This window comes from Triticum urartu, chromosome 7 (assembly GCF_003073215.2).
Source record: "Triticum urartu cultivar G1812 chromosome 7, Tu2.1, whole genome shotgun sequence".
NCBI lineage: Eukaryota > Viridiplantae > Streptophyta > Magnoliopsida > Poales > Poaceae > Triticum > Triticum urartu.
The window spans coordinates 1,245,121-1,264,177 of NC_053028.1; the positions used below are offsets into that span (position 1 = coordinate 1,245,121).

The following is a 19,057-nucleotide window of genomic DNA, read 5'->3' on the forward strand; positions in this document are numbered from 1 at the left end:
CCACTTCCAGGTATACTTTTCTGACAGAGACAATTTGCCATCAGGCTTCAGGTGACAAGTTATTACCCGTCAATTATTAATTTGTCAACTTTTCTCAGGAGGGGGAGAGGTGTCATGGAGCAATATGATTGGTGTGATAGGTCGTGACCTCTTCATTTATTGCCTCCACCGCCTCTCCAGATGGGAATATGGAGCCATCGCCTCCCTCAACCGTGATTTCAATTCCCTGGTTCGCGACGGGGACATCTACCGCCTGCGTCGCAAGAATGGGGTCGCAGAGCACTGGCTCTACCTCTCTTGCGGTAATAATCCTCCGGAGTGGGAGGCTTATGACCCGTCCACTGGGCGCTGGATCCATGTGCCCAACATGCCACCGGCTCAAAGCTACGTCTGGGAGTCGCTGGCTGTAGGAACCGAGCTGCTGGTGTTTGGGGGCTACGGAAGTGTTGCCTTGAGATATAGCATCCTTACCAATTCATGGACATGGCTGGCTGATGGGATGAACACCCCGCGGTACTTGTTTGGGTCAGCAAGTGTCGGTGAAAAGGCGTATGTCGCGGGAGGCGCTGATTCTTCTCATAACATATTGAGCTCCGCAGAGATGTATGACTCGGAGACACATACTTGGACACCCCTTCCCAGCATGAATAGGGCTAGGTACATATGCTCTGGTGCGTTCATGGATGGCAGGTTCTATGTGATCGGTGGTCGTACCAGTAGCGACGAGGTATTGACATGCGGTGAGGAGTATGACTTGAACCGGCGGTCATGGAGGCTCATCGACAACATGTCTCTGGGGCTCAACAATATAGCCGGGGGTGCTCCTCTGCTCCTTGCAGTTGTGAACAATGAGCTTTATGCTGCTGATTACAGTGAGAAGAATGATTTGAAGCAGTATGATAAGGTGGACAACAAGTGGATCACTCTTGGAAAATTGCCTCTACGGTCGAAGGACAATGGCTGGCACATGGGTTTCCGAGCGTGTGGTGACCGCCTGATTGTTATTGGGCGTCCAAACAATTCTGATGGTGAAGAAGTGGTTGAGCTTCATTCATGGACCCCAGATGGGCAACCGCCTGTGTGGAATTTGTTTGCCACAAGGCCATACAGGGGCCCCCAAATTGTGTGCCCCGTGATGGGTTGCTGAGACGGTCAACTGAATAAAGGTTGGATGCATTCAAGATATGAGTAAGTTACTTACCTTGTCCTTGCTTTGTACTATAATTTTTACTTTATTCAAGATATGAGTAAGTTTGCTCCATGAATTGAATGACAGAGTTTCCGTTCATATTTCCATGCAGTGCGGGCTGTGTCTCATTCTCAGTCTGAATTTCCTGGGAGCACTCCGCTGATGATGATATAAAAAGAGAAGACATGAATGAGTTCCAGAGAAAGTGCCTGCAGAAACATCCGAGTTTTTAGTCACTAGATGTTATTTCCAGTTGTAATTTGTGTTCCAATAATGTTTTGATGCTTTCTACGGTCTTCATCTCCATCACCCAGCTTTATTTGTTCAGTAAAACAGAGCTCTCAGTTACTTTTCGAACATCGAATTCAGTCTCTAGCTTGCCCTATTTTTTTGTTCAAGATTTTTCAAACTCTGAACAAAAAGCAATTTGGACCCGATGATATTCAGTCAGCTGTTTTGAAATGTATTTACTCGTAGTTTGGTATAGATTAATTTGCTCTAGGAGTGTGAAATCATGATTTTTCTTTCAAATTGTTTATTCTTTTAGATGAAATTGTTTATTTCTTGAGAGTCGTAACCTTCAACCGAAAATAAAGGAAAGGCTGAACATGTTTTTCCTTCTTTTACTGCACTTGCAATACTCGTGTTCCGTCTGACATTAGCTAGTGGCTTTGGTTCAGTTTACTTAACGCAACCATATCATACACGGGTAAAAAGCAAGTCACATCACAGACATTGTTGCCGGAAGAATTCAGCAACATTTTGGTTTAATACATAGGAGTACAAACATACATACATAGGTGCCCTTACTAAAACAACTACGTATGTTACTGACCCGGATTATAGTACAACTACAACAACCCGGCAAAAGCTAACTGATATTTTTTGCTACAAGATTAACCAAAGTGATCAGGAACCAACAGACAAAAGGAAGGAAGGCTAGCTGCAAATGTTTCAATCTTCTTCTAACAAAGTTATACATCGGCTAACAAATCTCAACATCAAGGAGCGCCCGCCCGATCTGCTTGAAATTGGTAAGATCTAAATGAATGCCAAATAAATTTTCTCTGGGTCACCATCCTCCAATCAAAGAATAATATCAGCAACGCAACACAGAAGAAGAAAATGCATTTAATCAACTAGCATAAACAACACCCCATTTTATCTATTGGTTCGTCTTGTAGTTACACCTCATAACTGATATCCGCCAATCAAAGACGATCCCCTGTAGTTACATTCTCATTCTTCTCCCAGTAATTTTCCACCAGATGAATGACCAGTAACAAAAGTACAAAAAAATGGCTCCAACTTAATGACACCAGCTCAAAAATGGGACGCACACTCTCAGCTCGCTCCAAGACTATCTAAAACCCTGGTAAAACCGAGAGGTCGGCTATCCCCTTCGTCAAACTCGCAACCTTTTGTAGCAGTGCCAGCCGGTTGTTGCGGATCTTCTCATCTTCCTGTCCAATGGGCGCCATCACGACATACAAACAAAGGTTAATCAGCAAAGTCACGTGTCCCTATATACACGGTCAATCGGTAAAATGAAATGAATCGCAATAGATCTGGAAAACAAAGAGTTTCTCTACTCTCACCGCCATGACAAAAACATTGTTGAAGAAATCTTCCAAAGGCTGTATCAGAAGCAGGGAGGCCTCGACGAAGGTTTTGACGTCAACACCTGCAAGAGCGGTGAACAGAATAGCACACAGGTGAGCTGTATGAACTGTGGACCTGATACATGTTGCTTTGAGAAACGAAGATAATCTTCTGTTACCAGGATGGATCTTGTCGACAGCCTCCAAATAGGCGCTCCACAAGGCTTTTTCTTCGTCCTTCTCGAATACGCTTGTGTCAACCTGCATATTTGCATTCATGGTGAGGCAAGTCGTCAGTCGAATACGCTCTGAGTTTGTTACTCAATTGTGATGGCACGTGTCTACGTAAAAACAGCCAGTACCTCCCAAGCAGACTCGATTTGCTTCCCACGTATAATTCGAACTGGCCTGGAATACGCCTCAACAATTTTTGGGAAATCTTCAGTTCTTGAAAATGCTTCCATCTGCAAGTTTCCACATAGCTAGACCATCACCACAAACCCAGGATGCTTCCACAAATTTCAGCAGAGGTGCTAAGCACATAAAACTTGAAAACTATAATTTCTTACTTCAGCTGCCGTTTGTGATGCCAGATAAGGGCAGTTCGCACGCTCCATAAGCACCGACCGAACTATTTCATAGTTAATTCCCTCATCTACCTGATGAAAAATGAGGAACAAACGAGTCATTTCAAAAGACATGAAATTTACTCACATATAGTCTATGTACTTCATCTGAACTAAAACCACAACAAGAATTACGCAAAGTTCTAGTGTAGTATGGAACAGAGGGGGTATCTTATATTTCTTTCTCAGTACATCCCAAGAGGGTAGAATACAAGAATCTCGGAGAAGAACAGCCTTATGTGTAATAAGTAATAACTCTATTGTCATTACAGGTCAAGGAGATACATACCAAAAGTTGTTCCAGTCTCCGTGTTACAAATTGCACTACCTAAGAATAAATTTGATCAGAGTTGTCAAAAACCATGTACTCATATGAACATAGTAACATAGTGATGATCTGAAATATATACTGACCTCATTTATAACATCATTGTCTATTCTTATAGGCTGTATAGGCATATTTGGATTCTAAAAGAGTACTACCACTAGAAAGGACATATGCCTCTGTCGGAATCGAGACTAGTTAATTAGCCGTGCAGCCCGACTCAAGAAAAGAATTAGCAGTGCAGCAGGTACGTCGACCAATGAGATTGTCAAATCTCGTTGTAGTGTTACGAACAAAGCATCGTGAGAAAGCATGTGGGGACGGGACAAAATGGCAGGAGAGACACAAGTGCGATGCATGTGACTACGTGAGGCCGGGACAGCAAAGAAAAGGAGTGAAGATATAGAGATCGATGCACCGCTTTTCCCTCGTCTAGATCTGCTTCCGCTCTCCGCTCGCCGGAGCCCTAGTAGCCACACTCTTCCCCGGATGAGGCCGCCGGACATGGGTGATCCTGGCGGCAGCTCCTCGTCCCGGCCACACGGCAAGCAGGAGCTGCAGCCGGAGGTGCTTCTCTACACGGCGTCAGCTTCAGCGTCGTGCCGCAGAGCGCGCACCTCCGCCGACCACTACGCCGTGGGCGCCCTGCTGCGCGGCTACGGCCTGGCCGTGGATGTGCGCGACGTGTCCAGGAGCAAAGCGCACCGCAGCGATCTCAAGTCGTTGCTCGCGGCTCGGGGCTGCGCCTTCTCCCTCCCGCAGCTCCTCATCGGCGGCCGGCTCGTTGGCGGCCCCGACGATGTTAGGCAGCTGCACCAGGCCGGCGGGCTGAGGCCCCTCCTCGACGGTGCCCCAAGGCCGAGCCCCGCCTTCGTCTGCCAAGCCTGTAGGAGGGTCGGCTCCGTGCCCTGCCCAAAGTGCAGCGAGTCCCGCAACAAGATGCTGGATCATGGCATTACTGAGGAGGCGGAGGAGAGGGTCGTCCTTTTTTATCCAACCCAAGGTGACACTTCCTTTCCCTGTACTGCTTGTTGTTGCCACCATCATCCCCGAGAAAAGAAAAGAAAAACCCCGAGACTGAACTTGCTTAGAGCCACCATCATCATTTTCTCTTTTTCTTATCCCTGTACTGCTTGTTGTTGCCAAAACCAGCGAGATTGATCGAGAGATAGTTTTTGCGTCGCCAGACTCTGTATCCCTGTGTTGCTAGCTCCAACCTGCAGGAGAGGGTTGTCCTTTTTTATCCAACCCAAAGGTTACACTTCGTTTCTCTCCTTTTTTATCCCTGTATTGCTAGCTCCTACAAAAAGAAAACAAAAAACCCCGAGACTGAACATGCTTACAGCCGTTTCATTTTCTAAAATTCACAACAAGTATTTTGAAATTCATGAAATTAGTCATAAAAATGATAAATGAAATCCAAAACATTGGCCACAGCAGAGGCTTCCTCCTCCCGCGTCGATCTCTTGTCAACACAATTCTCGATGCAAATGTGTATGAATTACATCAAAGGGCGACTGCTGCCACTAAAAAAACTGGTGACTGGTACTATGTGTGATTTTGCAAGTGCACAGGCAGTTGACCATAGTAGAGATGGGTGTCGTCGGAGTGCACCAACAGCATCATGGCTATTTTCTGAGGCATATCACTAGCCACGCTCACCATAACTTTGTGTCTAATTATATATTTTGCACCAATACCCATCAAAAAATAGGACCTTGTGTTGGTGACACCTCTAGGCCGCCAGCGCTAGAGGCTCCTTCTTTGTATCTTCTCCTCTCACCATTGTCGGCGTGCTACCGGGCATAACCTCCATGGTGGGTGGCGGCGGGACTTGCCTCTGACAAGGGGCATGGAAGGCCTAGCTTCGTGGGGGCCGGGCAAGGCAGAGATGAAGAGGGCAGTGTGCCTCGGTGGGCTTCTGACTAGCGCACTGTAGCAACAAACGGTAGCTCACCCTACTCCTTTTTTTTTGCGGGAAGTAGCTCACCCTACTCCATTGTCTTCCATTCCTGCAGCAGCAACATCAGCCACGTTTTTGTGCCGGCATCCGGGCTACTTCAACCGTCTTTTCCCGTGGTAGTATGTGTGGACACATGGCAACATGGTGTTGGCTTTGGTAGCCGATGTCTGACGCATCTGCGACATCCATCAACGGCGATTGTCAGTGGAGCAATGTAGTTGACGGTTTCATGTCAATCTGGCAGGTGGAGCACATGCAAATCGGCTAGGGCTTCATGTATACAAGTGTGCCGTCTGTGACACATGTCCTATAGATAGCAGTCCCAACCTCCAGGTGGTGTGGTGCAATGGCGTCGTTGGCCCCCGCATCCAGCTAGGCTAGACTGACAATTACGGTAGCCGGTAGGAAACTCCCAGATGATGATGAGGCACTGACAAATACGGGAGTACCCCGGCCTCTGCATCAGAAGATGCACACAACTAATTTTATTAAACATGAAAACAAGTTCAAGTCATTGGGTGCCAAAGAAAACAAACAATAAAAATAAAACACGACCACAACCGGTCGGACACAAGATTACATTGCTCATCCACATGTACTACGATACGAGTGGATCGTCTGCCAAACTGGTTGAATAAAAAAGGTTGAGCTTCTGCCTTTTATGAACTTTCTCTTTGCCAGTGTTTTTTTGTGTGTTAGTGTTGGTTGTGGGCGTCCTAGTCATGAAGACAACAGATGTGCGCTCATTGTGCTTGTATCTTTGATGCTTCATTTTGAGTCAATAAAGTCCATTCTTTATCAAAAAAATGTCGATAAGCAATTTGTTTGTTCCATAATTTAAATATGTTGGTGGATATGATGAATGAAGTACAAAGTACAAAATTGATATAATTTAACTTTTCTAATGTCAGATATGTGAACATGTATTGGTAGTTATGTATTACATGCAACATCCGTTGTGTAAATTAAATCGTTCTTTCTCGTCTATGTTTCTTTCAGATGTTTCAATAGGAGGTAGAGGCACATGGATGAATGCCAGTATTAGTGTTTATCTGGGTGCCATGAGACCCCTTCTTAAGAAGCTTGACATGATGCTAGGTCCTCATGGATGCAAGCTGACCAAGGGGGTCAATGATAGGTCGCAGCTTCTCAAAGATGATCTTGAAGAAATAGGCGCATACCTTGAAGATCTGTTAGAGGTGGAGGAACCTCCCCTGGCGGCCAAGTGCTGGATGAAAGAGGCACGGGAGTTATCTTGTGACATCCAAGATTGCATTGACAACTTTGTGCCCACTGAGTCTCTTGGCTACAAATCTGACCACAAGATGACTCAACTTAAGATTCCCAAGAGGCTCAAGTGGCAGAAACTGATTGAATATGCAGATCGTGATGTGTCAGGACATGTTATCTCCAAAACCATTCGCGTTGATGTCATTCGTGCTCGTAGGAAGCTCAAGTGGTACCAGCAGATGGTTGAAAAGGTATCAGAATTCACGGTCTATACCCGGGAGGCGATCCGACGGTACGAGAGGTACCAGCTCCATTGTTGTAGCACCTCGGCGGCACGTAGATTTTCAGCCATTGGGCCTATAATGCCAATGCCGCCATTGCCTTGTGAGAAAACTTGTTCCGGCCTAGTAATTGATGGTCGGATGAGCAAGTTTATCAATTCCCAGCTGGCTAATGATGAGATTCAGCAGCTCAGGATGGTGTCTATTCATGGATTTGGATGTCTTGGTAAAACAATGCTTGCCAAAGTGTTGTACAATAAAATTGGGAGGAAATTTCATTGCCGGGCTTTCGTCCGGGTGTCCAAAAAGCCTGATATGAAGAGGCTTTTCCGCGACATGCTATCACAATTCCAGCGGAAGCAGCCCCAAGCAAGCCAAGACGCTTCTGATGAACTTCGCATTACTGCTGAAAATATCAGCAATTGTCTACATGGCAAAAGGTACTTTATTTTCCACATCCAAATAGCATGTACTAGTTGTATGCATCAGTGTATCACGAATTGTCTATATCAGGAATCGCTGTATATTATATTATTTCCCTACAGGTTGCTCTTTTCATTTTTCACAAAAATAAGTCAGTTTCTGAAAGGATGTTTTCCAGACTAGCTTTACGGTATTCCAGAAAACCTCGATTCAGTAAGCTAGAAAAGCTTCAATGGCCATTAGTTTAACTCTTCAAGTTAACTTCTGGTTGATACATTACTTCAGGTTGTTACTGTTAGCCTGACACATAAATGTGACATGCGTGCATTCTTGACATGCAGGTATCTAGTTGTTGTTGATGATTTGTGGGATACATCAGCATGGGATGTTATTAATCAGCTTTTCCCCAAGTGTATCAAGGAAGCAGGATAATAACAACTACACAGATTGAAGATGTTGCATTAGCATGTTGCTGCGATGACCCAGAACAAGTTTTTGAGATGAATCCTTTGGATGATGATCACTCAAGGAAGCTATTCTTTGGCAGGATTTTTGGCTCTGAAAGTGACTGTCCTGAAGAATTGAAACAAGTTTCAAGCCAAATTATAGAAATATGTGGTGGTTTGCCGCTAGCCACCATGAGCATTGCTAGTCTTTTAGCAAACCAGCCTTCTGTATCAGTGGATTTATTGACACACATACATGATTCGTTAGTGTCTTGTTTGTCATCAAATTCAACTTCAGAAAGAACGAGACAGGTACTGAACCTCAGCTACAACAGCCTTCCTCATTACCTCAAGACATGCTTGCTCCAACTTGGTATGTATCCAGAGGGCTCCATAATCTTCAAACATGACCTGGTCAGGCAATGGGTGGCTGAAGGGTTTCTTGCTGCAAGTGAAGGGCAGAATATGGAAGAAGTTGGAGGGATGTATTTCGATGAACTTGTTGATAGAAGATTCATCCAACCTGTCTCTGTCAACTTCAACAATGAGGTGATGTCCTGCACAGTTCATGCCGTGGTGCATGATCTTATTGTGCACAAGTATGCTCAAGACAATTTCCTTGTGGTAGTAGATTACAATCGAAAGAATTTGGCACTTTCTCATAAGGTCCGTCGACTGTCTCTCCAACTTGGTGATGCAAAATATGCCAAGATTCCAGCAAACATCAGAAAGTCACAAGTACGGTCACTTGGATTTTTTGGACTATCAGAGTGTATGCCTTGCATTGGAGAGTTCAAGCTTGTTCGTGTTCTAAACCTTCAATTGTCTGGCCTTCATAATGGCAACATCAGGACTGATCTCACTGGCATATCAGAACTGATCCATCTGATATATTTGAAGATTGCTTGTGATGTCTGCATAAACTTCCGAACCGTATGAGAGGGCTGCAGTGTTTGGAAACACTGGATGTTATGGATGATACACCAAGAGGCACTTATGTTCCATGGGACATTATATATCTCACACGCTTGTTGCATCTCAGTCTTCCTCCTGACACAAATCTGCTGGATTGGTCTGTCGGTGACGATCTGAGCCTTTGCAAGCCGTCCCGCCTGCAGGATCTTTGCATTTCTACACCGCCTTCTTCTGATTACGACCATCTGGTGAGAAGCATGGAAGCTCTGGATTATTTAATGTATAAACATGACAGCCTGAAAACTGTAAAACTGGTGGCTGACGGATCCTCAGTTAGCTATGGTGATGCTTCAAGAGCAACAGCTCGATGGATTTTGAATAAACAACCCCACCATCTCCAGAGATTTGAGGTCTCGCCGCACAGCCCCGTCATATTTTGCAGAATGCATTTGTGGGAGAAACTACTTGGCAACCTATGCATTCTGAAGATTGCAGTGGATGGACTGTCAGTCAATGATGTTTATATTCTTAGAGGGCTGCCCGCCCTCACTGCTCTGTCGTTGTATGTGCAGAAGTCGCCACTTATTAAGATAATATTTGGCATGAGTGCTGGATTCACAGCTCTCAAGTACTTGAAGCTGAGGTTCATGAGTGGAATAGCTTGGCTAAAATTTGAGGCGGACGCAATGCCTAATCTCTTGAAGCTCAGGCTCGTTTTCGACGCCATCCCCCAAATGGTGGACCAACGACTTGAACTTTTTTCGGAGTCTGAGCAGTGGAAACAATATCGACATGGTGCTGCATTAATCAGCATCGAGCATATGACAGGCCTAAGAGAGGTCTCCGCAAAATTTGGGGGTGCAGCTGCTGATCTGCAGTTTGTCTCGAGGATCGGCGTAGTTACTAATCATCCGAGCAATCCTATAATTGACGTGCAACTGGTGGATTCTGGTTCCCATGGTGATAAAAGGTAGTGCCAGCGCCGAGCTACATGGTTGTCGTAACTCTTCAATTCTTATACCTAAATTAACTGTTCAAATGGTTGTTGTAATCTGCAGGATATCAGCAAGGTCACCGGAGTCCACTTCCTGCCCGATGGATGTTCCACTTCCAGGTATACTTTTCTGACAGAGACAATTTGCCATCAGGCTTCAGGTGACAAGTTATTACCCGTCAATTATTAATTTGTCGACTTTTCTCAGGAGGGGGAGAGGTGTCATGGAGCAATATGATTGGTGTGATAGGTCGTGACCTCTTCATTTATTGCCTCCACCGCCTCTCCAGATGGGAATATGGAGCCATCGCCTCCCTCAACCGTGATTTCAATTCCCTGGTTCGCGACGGGGACATCTACCGCCTGCGTCGCAAGAATGGGGTCGCAGAGCACTGGCTCTACCTCTCTTGCGGTAATAATCCTCCGGAGTGGGAGGCTTATGACCCGTCCACTGGGCGCTGGATCCATGTGCCCAACATGCCACCGGCTCAAAGCTACGTCTGGGAGTCGCTGGCTGTAGGAACCGAGCTGCTGGTGTTTGGGGGCTACGGAAGTGTTGCCTTGAGATATAGCATCCTTACCAATTCATGGACATGGCTGGCTGATGTGATGAACACCCCGCGGCGCTGGTTTGGGTCAGCAAGTGTCGCTGAAAAGGCGTATGTCGCGGGAGGCTTTGATTCTTCTCTTACTAATAAATTGAGCTCCGCAGAGATGTATGACTCGGAGACACACACTTGGACACCAATTCCCAGCATGAATAGGGCTAGGTTCAGATGCTCTGGTGCGTTCATGGATGGCAAATTCTATGTGATCGGTGGTATTAGCAGTAGCCACGAGGTATTGAGATGCGGTGAGGAGTATGACTTGAACCAGAGGTCATGGAGGCTCATCGACAACATGTCTCAGGGGCTCAACGAGACAAACCCAGGAGCTCCTCCGCTCATTGCAGTTGTGAACAATGAGCTTTATGCGGCTGATTACAGTGAGAATAATGATTTGAAGCAGTATGATAAGCTGGAAAACAAGTGGATCACTCTTGGGAAATTGCATGTACAGTCTAAGAACAAAAATGGCTGGGACATGGGTTTTCGAGCGTGTGGTGACCGGCTGATTGTTATTAGGCATCCAAACAATTCTAGTGATGAAAAGGTGGTTGAGCTTCATTCATGGACCCCAGATGGGCAACCGCCTGTGTGGAATTTGTTTGCCACAAGGCCATACGGGGGCGACCAAATTCTGTGCGCAGTGATGGGTTGCTGAGTCGGTCAACTGAATAATGGTTGGATGCATGCAAGATATGAGTAAGTTACTTACCTTGTACTCGCTTTGTATAATTTTTTCTTTATCCAGTTTGCTCCATGATTTGAATGACACGGAGTTTCTGTTCCTATTTCCATGCAGTCCTGACTGTGCCTCATTCTCAGTCTGAATTTCCTGGGAGCACTCCGCTGATGATACAAAAAGAGAAGACATGAACCAGTTCAAGAGAAAGTGCCTGCAGAAACATCCGAGTTTTAGTCACTAGCTGTTATTTCCAGTTGCAATTTGTGTTCCAATTTGTGTTTTGATGATCTTCATCTCCATCACCCAACTTTATCTGTACTGTACAACAATACTACCAGTTACCGCCGAACATCGAATTCAGTCTCTAGCTTGCTCCTTTTTTTGTTCAAGATTTTCCAAACTCTGAATAAAAAACAATTTGGACCCGACAAAATTCAGTCAGCTGTTCTGAAAATGTATTTACTCGTACTTTGGTATAGATTAATTTGCTCTAAGAGTGTGAAATCATGATTTTTCTTTCAAATTGTTTATTCTTTTAGATGAAATTGTTTATTTCTAGAGAGTCGTTTGAACAACCTTCAACCGAAAACAACGAAAGGCTGGACATGTTTTTCCTTCTTTTACTGCACTTGCAATACTCGTGTTCCGTCTGACATTAGCTAGTGGCTTTGGTTCAGTTTGATTAACACAACCATATCATACACGGGTAAAAGCAAGTCACATCACAGATATTGTTGCTGGAAGAATTCAGCAACATTTTGGTTTAATACATAGGAGTACAAACATACATACATAGGTGCCCTCAGGATTTCTCTTCTTCCATTGTAATGTGAAGGCCCTTCCTAAAACAACTACGTAAAGGAAGATTATAGTACAACAACAACCCGGCAAAAGCTAGCTGCAAGATTAACCAAAGTGATCAGGAACCAACAGACAAAAGGAAGAAAGGCTAGCTGCAAATGTTTCAATCTTCTTCAAACAAAGTTATACATCGACCAACAAATCTCAACATCAAGGAGCGCCCGCCCGATCTGCTTGAAATTGGTAAGATCTAAATGAATGCCAAATAAATTTTCTCTGGGTCACCATCCTCCAATCAAAGACGGCCCCAGATAATATCAGCAACACAACACAGAAGAAGAAAATGCATTTAACAACTAGCATAAACAACACCCCATTTTGTCTATTGGTTCGTCTTGTAGTTACACCTCATAACTGATATCCTCCAATCAAAGACGATCCCGTGTAGTTACATTCTCATTCTTCTCCCAGTAATTTTCCACCAGATGAATGACCAGTAACAAAAGTACAAAAAAGAAAATGGCTCCAACTTAATGACACCAGCTCAAAAATGGGACGCACGCTCTCAGCGCTACAAGGCTAACTAAAACCCTGGTAAAACCGAGAGGTCAGCTATCCCCTTCGTCAAACTCGCAACCTTTTGTAGTAGTGCCAGCCGGTTGTTGCGGATCTTCTCATCTTCCTGTCCAATGGATCATCACGAGATACAAACAAAGGTTAATCAGCAAAGTCACATGTCCATATATACACGGTCAAACGGTAAAATGAAATGAATCGCAATAGATCTGGAAAACAAAGATTTTCTACTCTCACCGCCATGACAAAAACATTGTTGAAGAAATCTTCCAGAGGCTGTATCAAAAGCAGGGAGGCCTCGATGAAGGTTTTGACGTCAACACCTGCGAGAGCGGTGAACAGAATAGCGCAGAGGTGAGCTGTATGAACTGTGGACCTGATACATGTCGCTTTGAGAAATGAAGATAGTCTTCTGTTACCAGGATGGATCTTGTCGACAGCCTCCAAATAGGCGCTCCACAAGGCTTTTTCTTCGTCCTTCTCGAATACGCTTGTGTCAACCTACATATTGCATTCATGGTGAGGCAGGTCGTCCATAATGCTACAACGGCAAGGTTAGTTCCAATTTCAAGCTGCACTTTGAGTATGTTAAAGAATTGCATTGGTACGTGTCTACGTAAAAGCAGCTTGTACCTCCCAAGCAGACTCGAGTTGCTTCCCACGTATAATTCGAACTGGCCTAGAATACGCCTCAACGATTTTTGGGAAATCTTCAGTTCTTGAGAATGCTTCCATCTTCAAGTTTCCACATAGCAAGACCATCACCACAAACCCAGGATGCTTCCATAAATTTCAGCAGAGGTGCTAAGCACATAAAACTTGAAATCTATAATTTCTTACTTCAGCTGCCGTTTGTGATGCCAGATAAGGGCAGTTCGCACGCTCCATAAGCACCGACCGAACTATTTCATAGTTAATTCCCTCATCCACCTGATGAAAAATGGGGAACCAACGAGTCATTTCAAAAGGACATGAAATTTACTCACATATAGTCTATGTACTCCATCTGAACTAAAACCACAACAAGAATTATGGAACGGAGGGGGTATCTTATATTTCTTTTCTCGGTACATCCCAAGAGGGTAGAATACAAGAATCTTGGAGAAGAACAGCCTTATGCGTAATAAGTAATAACTCTATTGTCATTACAGGTCAAGGAGATACATACCAAAAGTTGTTCCAGTCTCCGTGTTACAAATTGCACTACCCAAGAATAAATTTGATCAGAGTTGTCAAAAACCATGTACTCATATGAACATAGTAACACAGTGATGATCTGAAATATATACTGACCTCATTTATAACGTCATTGTCTATTCTTATAGGCTGCACCTGTGCCGCCAAGGTCAAGGCCTTTGTGAGGTCAAAGTTCTTCTTATTCTCAACCAATATTTGAACCTGTATAAAATATTTTATCAACTAATACTTGGACCTGTATAAAAATATTATATATTTAATGATATTTGCCGTTTCAGATCCCCTTACCAATCCATAAGAGATCCTTCTCAGTCCAAATGGATCGTTCGAAGAACTTGGCTGACATCCAGCTCCGAACAGACCCACTAGGCTGTCCAATCTGTGAAAAAAATCATTAGCAGAAGCAAGATTCTCTGCACATCATAGTTCTAAATAGTGGGCTATGCCTCTTAGCGGCGGACCTCTTCTAAACGCTATAGCGATGCTATAGCGCGCTATTTGAATGTTTGTTCATGTGTTTGGACCAAAGTCGCTAAGCCTGCTATTTAAAACCATTTCTAGGCGAATATAGCAACATTTTATTGTATTTTCAGTTTAGCATCTGTTTAACGATGGCAATATATGTGCAGGAAGTACCTATCAGCAACCGCAAGGACTATACCAGCATCTGTTTTTGGGAAAACATTGCCAGAGAACCTATGAAGTGTTATCTCAAACAGTGCTTCTGCAATATTTGACATGAAAATTTACTCAGCTTAAGAGTTGGCAACAAATGTACCTCTTCTGGAAGACCATCCCTTGAAGCATAATGGCGTGCCATAATTCCAGGGAGTGAAGTAAATTCTGTAACAATGGAAGTGGCAAGATCTGACATAGCCAATGCAGCTGCATCTTTGACAACTGGGATCATCCCCTCCTTTATCCCGAGAACAAGGGTCAGCTCTCCAACAACATTTTCAGCACGTGCCATTTTGTCGAGCATCGTACCAAGTGTTTCCTTTTCAATGAGATGCAGATAAAATAAGAATAAGCAGAACACAAGAATGTACTGAACAATATTCTACTACCTCTAGCATGCAGATCAGCACACCTTGATGTATACTTATATCAATAGACGAAGAGTGTTTCGCAGAATCCAAATACTAAACATGTTCCAAAAATGACGTGCAGCCTGCCAAGCAAAAGGCTCAGATTGGTGAACGAAATCTGAACAATTATCAGACAGAAGGAATCCTTGAGCAGAAAATTCAGACTTCCAGAGGAGGCCCAGGCAGAAAGCATGATAAGCCAAACCGAGTGTGCTTGTTTCGACGGTGAACAATCCACAACAGGAATGTCGACCATGAACTGTCCGTCTGGCATCCTGGACGGCTTACCTGCGGGCGATCCCTTCATTATGTCTATCTGGGCCTGGATTGCAAACTCTGTTAAGCTCCAGCGACTTCATCTTCGTTCCAACCTCGACTCAGACTCTAGTTATCAGCGAGATTTGTGGAGGCAGAAGTCAGCAGGCAAAGATGGACATTCAGAACTGAATCAACTGATGGCATATATAGATACAGACTGCAATTGTGCTTCCTCTGCTTTGCTCTGCTATTTGAATCCTAAATACTTGCATGTGGCTTCCTCTGCTTTTGCTCTGCTTTCTTGACTCTGAATACCTGGCTGTAACTTGAGGTTTCAGGTGTCAGGTCGACCTAGGGCCCGACAATCTTCCTCCTTCCGACCACAGCACCGATGGAGATGCTGCCTTCTCACGTCACGTTACTGGCGGCTGATAACTCTCTTTTCGTTAGCAAGGAGAACACACACCAGACTTTATGGTATTTAGATACTCGATCTACGAAGCCGAATCTACTGCGTCAGGAATCCTAAGCCGCCACAGACCCAACACTTACATATTAAGCCGCAATGACCCCACTTTAGCTCTGGGACGGGATGTCCCTGACGCCGGGCAACCTCCGCCGTCGCCGCCGGCATCTCGAGACCCTCGGGTGGGTCTTGTTGTAGTAAGTCAAGTGGCGTGACTCGAAGGGCGATGGCTCATGGTTGGACTCGGAGCCGTCTCAGTCGAGTCTGTCCCACTCATGGGAAAATAAATATATTGGAGATTACTTCTTGAGTGTGACACCACTACTTAACCACTTATCAGTTTGCACCCTGTTTCTAAATACTTGTAGAGTGTGACTAAGCGCACACTGAACATCAATTTCTAAAGTTGTAGGTTGTTTTTCTAAATACTTGTAGAGTGTGACTAAGCGCACCCTGTTTCCAAATACTTGTAGAGTGTGACTAAGCGCACCCTGTTTCTAAATACTTGTAGAGTGTAATACTTGTAGGTTGTTTTCTGTTTCTTCCAATGATTTGTCTAGTTCAATTTCTAAAGTTTACTGGAATTGGTAGAAATTTGATGGCTGTTGGATTAGTTGCTCAAGTGTGGACGATAAGGAACCTCTGCTATCAGTTTCTAATTATTTGATGGTTGTCTCCTGAAGTGACCAAGTTCTACGGATAAGTTCCTCCTCCCTGTACTTTTGCTTCTAGTAAATGAGTTTGTTTTCATGTATCCCAATTTGGTGGGCTCTCAGCCATAACAAAGCTCACCAAGTAATGTATGTTGTCATATAGTAGTATTTGGTTTTGGTCGATATTGCCGTGTCTGAATGTTATAGAACCTTACGATGGTCCTTTATTCAGTTCCAGTCACTGTTATATGTTCCTACATTTTGCAGAGTTCTTTTCTTTACACAGTTTATCTTTTTCTTTTGGTTTCTGGATGAACCAAGCAATCAATGCTGTCAATCATCTATCCAGAATGCATCATGTATTCGAGCTACTGTATTGTGCGCGGAGAGATCGGCAGCCTCTTATATTCCAGAATGTCTTGTTCTGAAAGAAAAGAAAAGAAAAAATGGAGACTGCTCTGCTCCAGCGACTTCATCTTCCTCCTCAACAAAAGAGAGGATGCTATTCTTTTTTGTTTGAGCAAAGAGTGCCACCCCCCCCCCCCCCCCCCCCCCCCCCCCACACACACACACACACACTAAAGTGTGTTGCGATCCAAAAACTAAAAACCTGAACCTCGATAGCGTCAGGATTCAGGAACCCTAGCTGGTAAGTGGTAACTACAGATCCAAGACATAGAGCCCAGGAATGGGATGGCGCCGACGCCGGCTCCGGCTTCTGGCCACCTCTGCCATCGCCGCCGGCAGAAACCTTGGCTCGCCGCCTCTCCGCCACCTTTCTCTCACGGCTCCTCTGCTCCGGAGAGACCTCCCCACGTCCACGTGTGCTCGCGCGAATCGCCACCAAGTATTCAACTGCTCTGCTCTCCAAACATGTGCATATTGGTAAGTTTTTCTTTTCTGGTGGCTCTGCTTTTGCTCTGTTTTCTGAAGTCTGCTTTGCATGTAGTTTGATTTTGCTCTGTTTTCTCAACTGTGAATACTTCCATGTAGCTTGTGGTTCAATTCATGCGTGAGGTCGTCTTGCGCCCTGACAATTTTCCTCCTTCCGGCCACAACAGGAACCCTATCTATCCTCCTTTTCTTTTTAGCCAAGAATACATGCCAGACCGTGTGATAATTCGATACGGCGACAAATCAACGGCGTCAGGAACCCTATCTAGTAGAGCCCACGGTATCAAGCCGCCGTAAGTGCCGCCGCTCGAGCTCTGGGCCAGTTTGGTACCGGTGCACGGCACCCTCCACCGCCATCGGCCGGCGAAACCGTTTGCTCGCCGCCTCTCCGGCATCTCTCTCTCTACTCCTCTGCTCCGGGGAGATGCCCGCATGTCGTGACACGCCACGTTGTCAACACTGTCATGCAAGGTGCCACCATTACAGCTGGGGAGACAGGCTTCGCATGTGTTTACGTCCATTATTTGACACAGTATGCAAATTGGAAGCCTTTACAAACATTGCACTGAAATATGTCAATGGACAAGGAAAGTAGCGGCCTTTAAAAACACTAAGGCCTTGTACAATGATATGTGCTTAGTAAGGTGCTTATAGAAAAATAAACTGGATGTTTCTAAAGTAGTAATGTCTATTTCTACAGGAAGGCGTCGTTTCACGTGAATCCGGCATCCATTGTGCATCCATGTATCCGCTCCTTTTCAATCATCGGATGTAAATCGTGTGTGCCTCCTCATCTGAATGTATTTTTTACGCTAAACCGCCCGCCTCTGGATTTCTTATTTGCAAAAGTGCCCTCTGGACAATGAAAAACATCACAACCTCAATCTGTTTCCAATCCCTTCCGCCCACGCTGCTCTCCCGACGGCCCCGCCGATCTGGCTCGCCCTGTCCAGGCGCCAGCGAACCTCTGCAATCGTACAGCACGTCGGAGGTCTCCGCCGCCGAGTCAACCGCCCTCCCCAACCTCCGGAGTCGTCCACCTCGTCGCCGGCCCAGCCGCCGACGCCACCGACGGCCGTAACATCTGCACCTTCTACTTACACGCTGCAGAGTAGCGTGGGCACCGAGTACAGAGTGTACTGCGACTTGCTGCAGACTCCCTTGGAGAGCAATGACAACCAAGTCTCTGCATGCCTGTACTACTTGCACACTGAGCTTCTGAATGCCTGTACTACTTGTTCTTGTTCGATGTATCCATGTAGTACTTGCAAATGAGCTTCTGAATGTCGATTGTGATTTTGTAGAATGCAACTGTTGTTGGGTGTACAGCTTCAGAGTTGTGATCTTGTACAGGTTCAGTGTTGTGAATGGAAATTAAAGAAACACACATCTATTTCTTATTACATGTTCCTGTTGGCATTTGAGGTGTCCCTTACATACTACATGATGCAATATAACTCAAATGATGGCAGTCTGATGTATCTTCAAAATTTCTGGACATGATATAGGCTAATAGTAGCTAGCAGCCCAAATGAATCCATGGATAAAACAGCCTGTTGCTGCTCCTTGGAAACCTAGTGCCTCTGCCTGCACTCAAATTTTCTTGAACAATACATAAACAAGAACAAGCTTCCAAAGCACCAGACACAACTGGAACTCAAAGCATGTTCTGACCACTACATAGATTGAATTAAACACGCATCCAATGTGATAGAAATAAGACAAAAGCTGGAGAATAAAAATAACTTCTCATCCATTACATAGATTGAAAAAATTCAGTAAAACTAACAAAATGGAATTACTAAGCCATGTGTCTTTTACGGAGTTGCGGCTATCATGATTGA

The 19,057-nt window shown here is 44.8% G+C and overlaps 3 protein-coding genes and 1 pseudogene across 3 annotated transcripts in view; 2 read left to right on the forward strand and 2 right to left on the reverse strand.

Moving 5' to 3' along the window:
• Window positions 1-1,675, forward strand: part of LOC125524184 (F-box/kelch-repeat protein At1g26930-like) — a 38,930-nt gene extending 37,255 nt beyond the window's left edge. Inside the window, exons 5-6 of the mRNA XM_048689257.1 lie at window positions 60-1,188; window positions 1,302-1,675. Coding sequence (XP_048545214.1) covers window positions 60-1,147 — 1,088 coding nt within the window. The 3' untranslated portion in view covers window positions 1,148-1,188; window positions 1,302-1,675. The remainder of the gene's footprint in view (window positions 1-59; window positions 1,189-1,301) is intronic.
• A 629-nt stretch (window positions 1,676-2,304) lies between these two features.
• LOC125524193 (glycine--tRNA ligase, chloroplastic/mitochondrial 2-like) lies at window positions 2,305-3,875 on the reverse strand. The gene is made up of 7 exons (XM_048689268.1): window positions 3,831-3,875; window positions 3,706-3,744; window positions 3,360-3,449; window positions 3,153-3,254; window positions 2,970-3,051; window positions 2,788-2,873; window positions 2,305-2,652 (listed from the first exon to the last, which is right to left on the reverse strand). The coding sequence occupies exons 1-7, from the start codon at window positions 3,873-3,875 to the stop codon at window positions 2,554-2,556; spliced, it is 543 nt and encodes a 180-aa protein (XP_048545225.1). The 3' UTR covers window positions 2,305-2,553.
• Window positions 3,876-4,022: 147 nt separating this feature from the next.
• On the forward strand, window positions 4,023-11,525 carry LOC125524401 (annotated as a pseudogene).
• Window positions 11,526-12,177: 652 nt separating this feature from the next.
• Window positions 12,178-14,614, reverse strand: LOC125521878 (glycine--tRNA ligase, chloroplastic/mitochondrial 2-like). Its single transcript, XM_048686940.1, has 9 exons — window positions 14,491-14,614; window positions 14,143-14,233; window positions 13,951-14,055; window positions 13,826-13,864; window positions 13,498-13,587; window positions 13,291-13,392; window positions 13,077-13,158; window positions 12,895-12,980; window positions 12,178-12,763 (listed from the first exon to the last, which is right to left on the reverse strand). The coding sequence occupies exons 1-9, from the start codon at window positions 14,592-14,594 to the stop codon at window positions 12,665-12,667; spliced, it is 798 nt and encodes a 265-aa protein (XP_048542897.1). The 5' UTR covers window positions 14,595-14,614; the 3' UTR covers window positions 12,178-12,664.
• Between the last annotated feature and the right edge of the window lie 4,443 nt (window positions 14,615-19,057).

Coding starts and splice junctions, on each gene's coding strand:
- LOC125524193 (XM_048689268.1), bottom strand. CDS start 3,875: ATGCCTATACAGCCTATAAGAATAGACAATGATGTTATAAATGAG. Junction 3,255..3,359: donor CATCACAAACGGCAGCTGAA/GTAAGAAATTAT, acceptor GGAAACTTGCAG/ATGGAAGCATTTTCAAGAAC. Junction 3,052..3,152: donor AAATCGAGTCTGCTTGGGAG/GTACTGGCTGTT, acceptor GCAAATATGCAG/GTTGACACAAGCGTATTCGA.
- LOC125521878 (XM_048686940.1), bottom strand. CDS start 14,594: ATGTCAAATATTGCAGAAGCACTGTTTGAGATAACACTTCATAGGTTC. Junction 13,865..13,950: donor ACAATGACGTTATAAATGAG/GTCAGTATATAT, acceptor ATTTATTCTTGG/GTAGTGCAATTTGTAACACG. Junction 13,159..13,290: donor AACTCGAGTCTGCTTGGGAG/GTACAAGCTGCT, acceptor TGCAATATGTAG/GTTGACACAAGCGTATTCGA.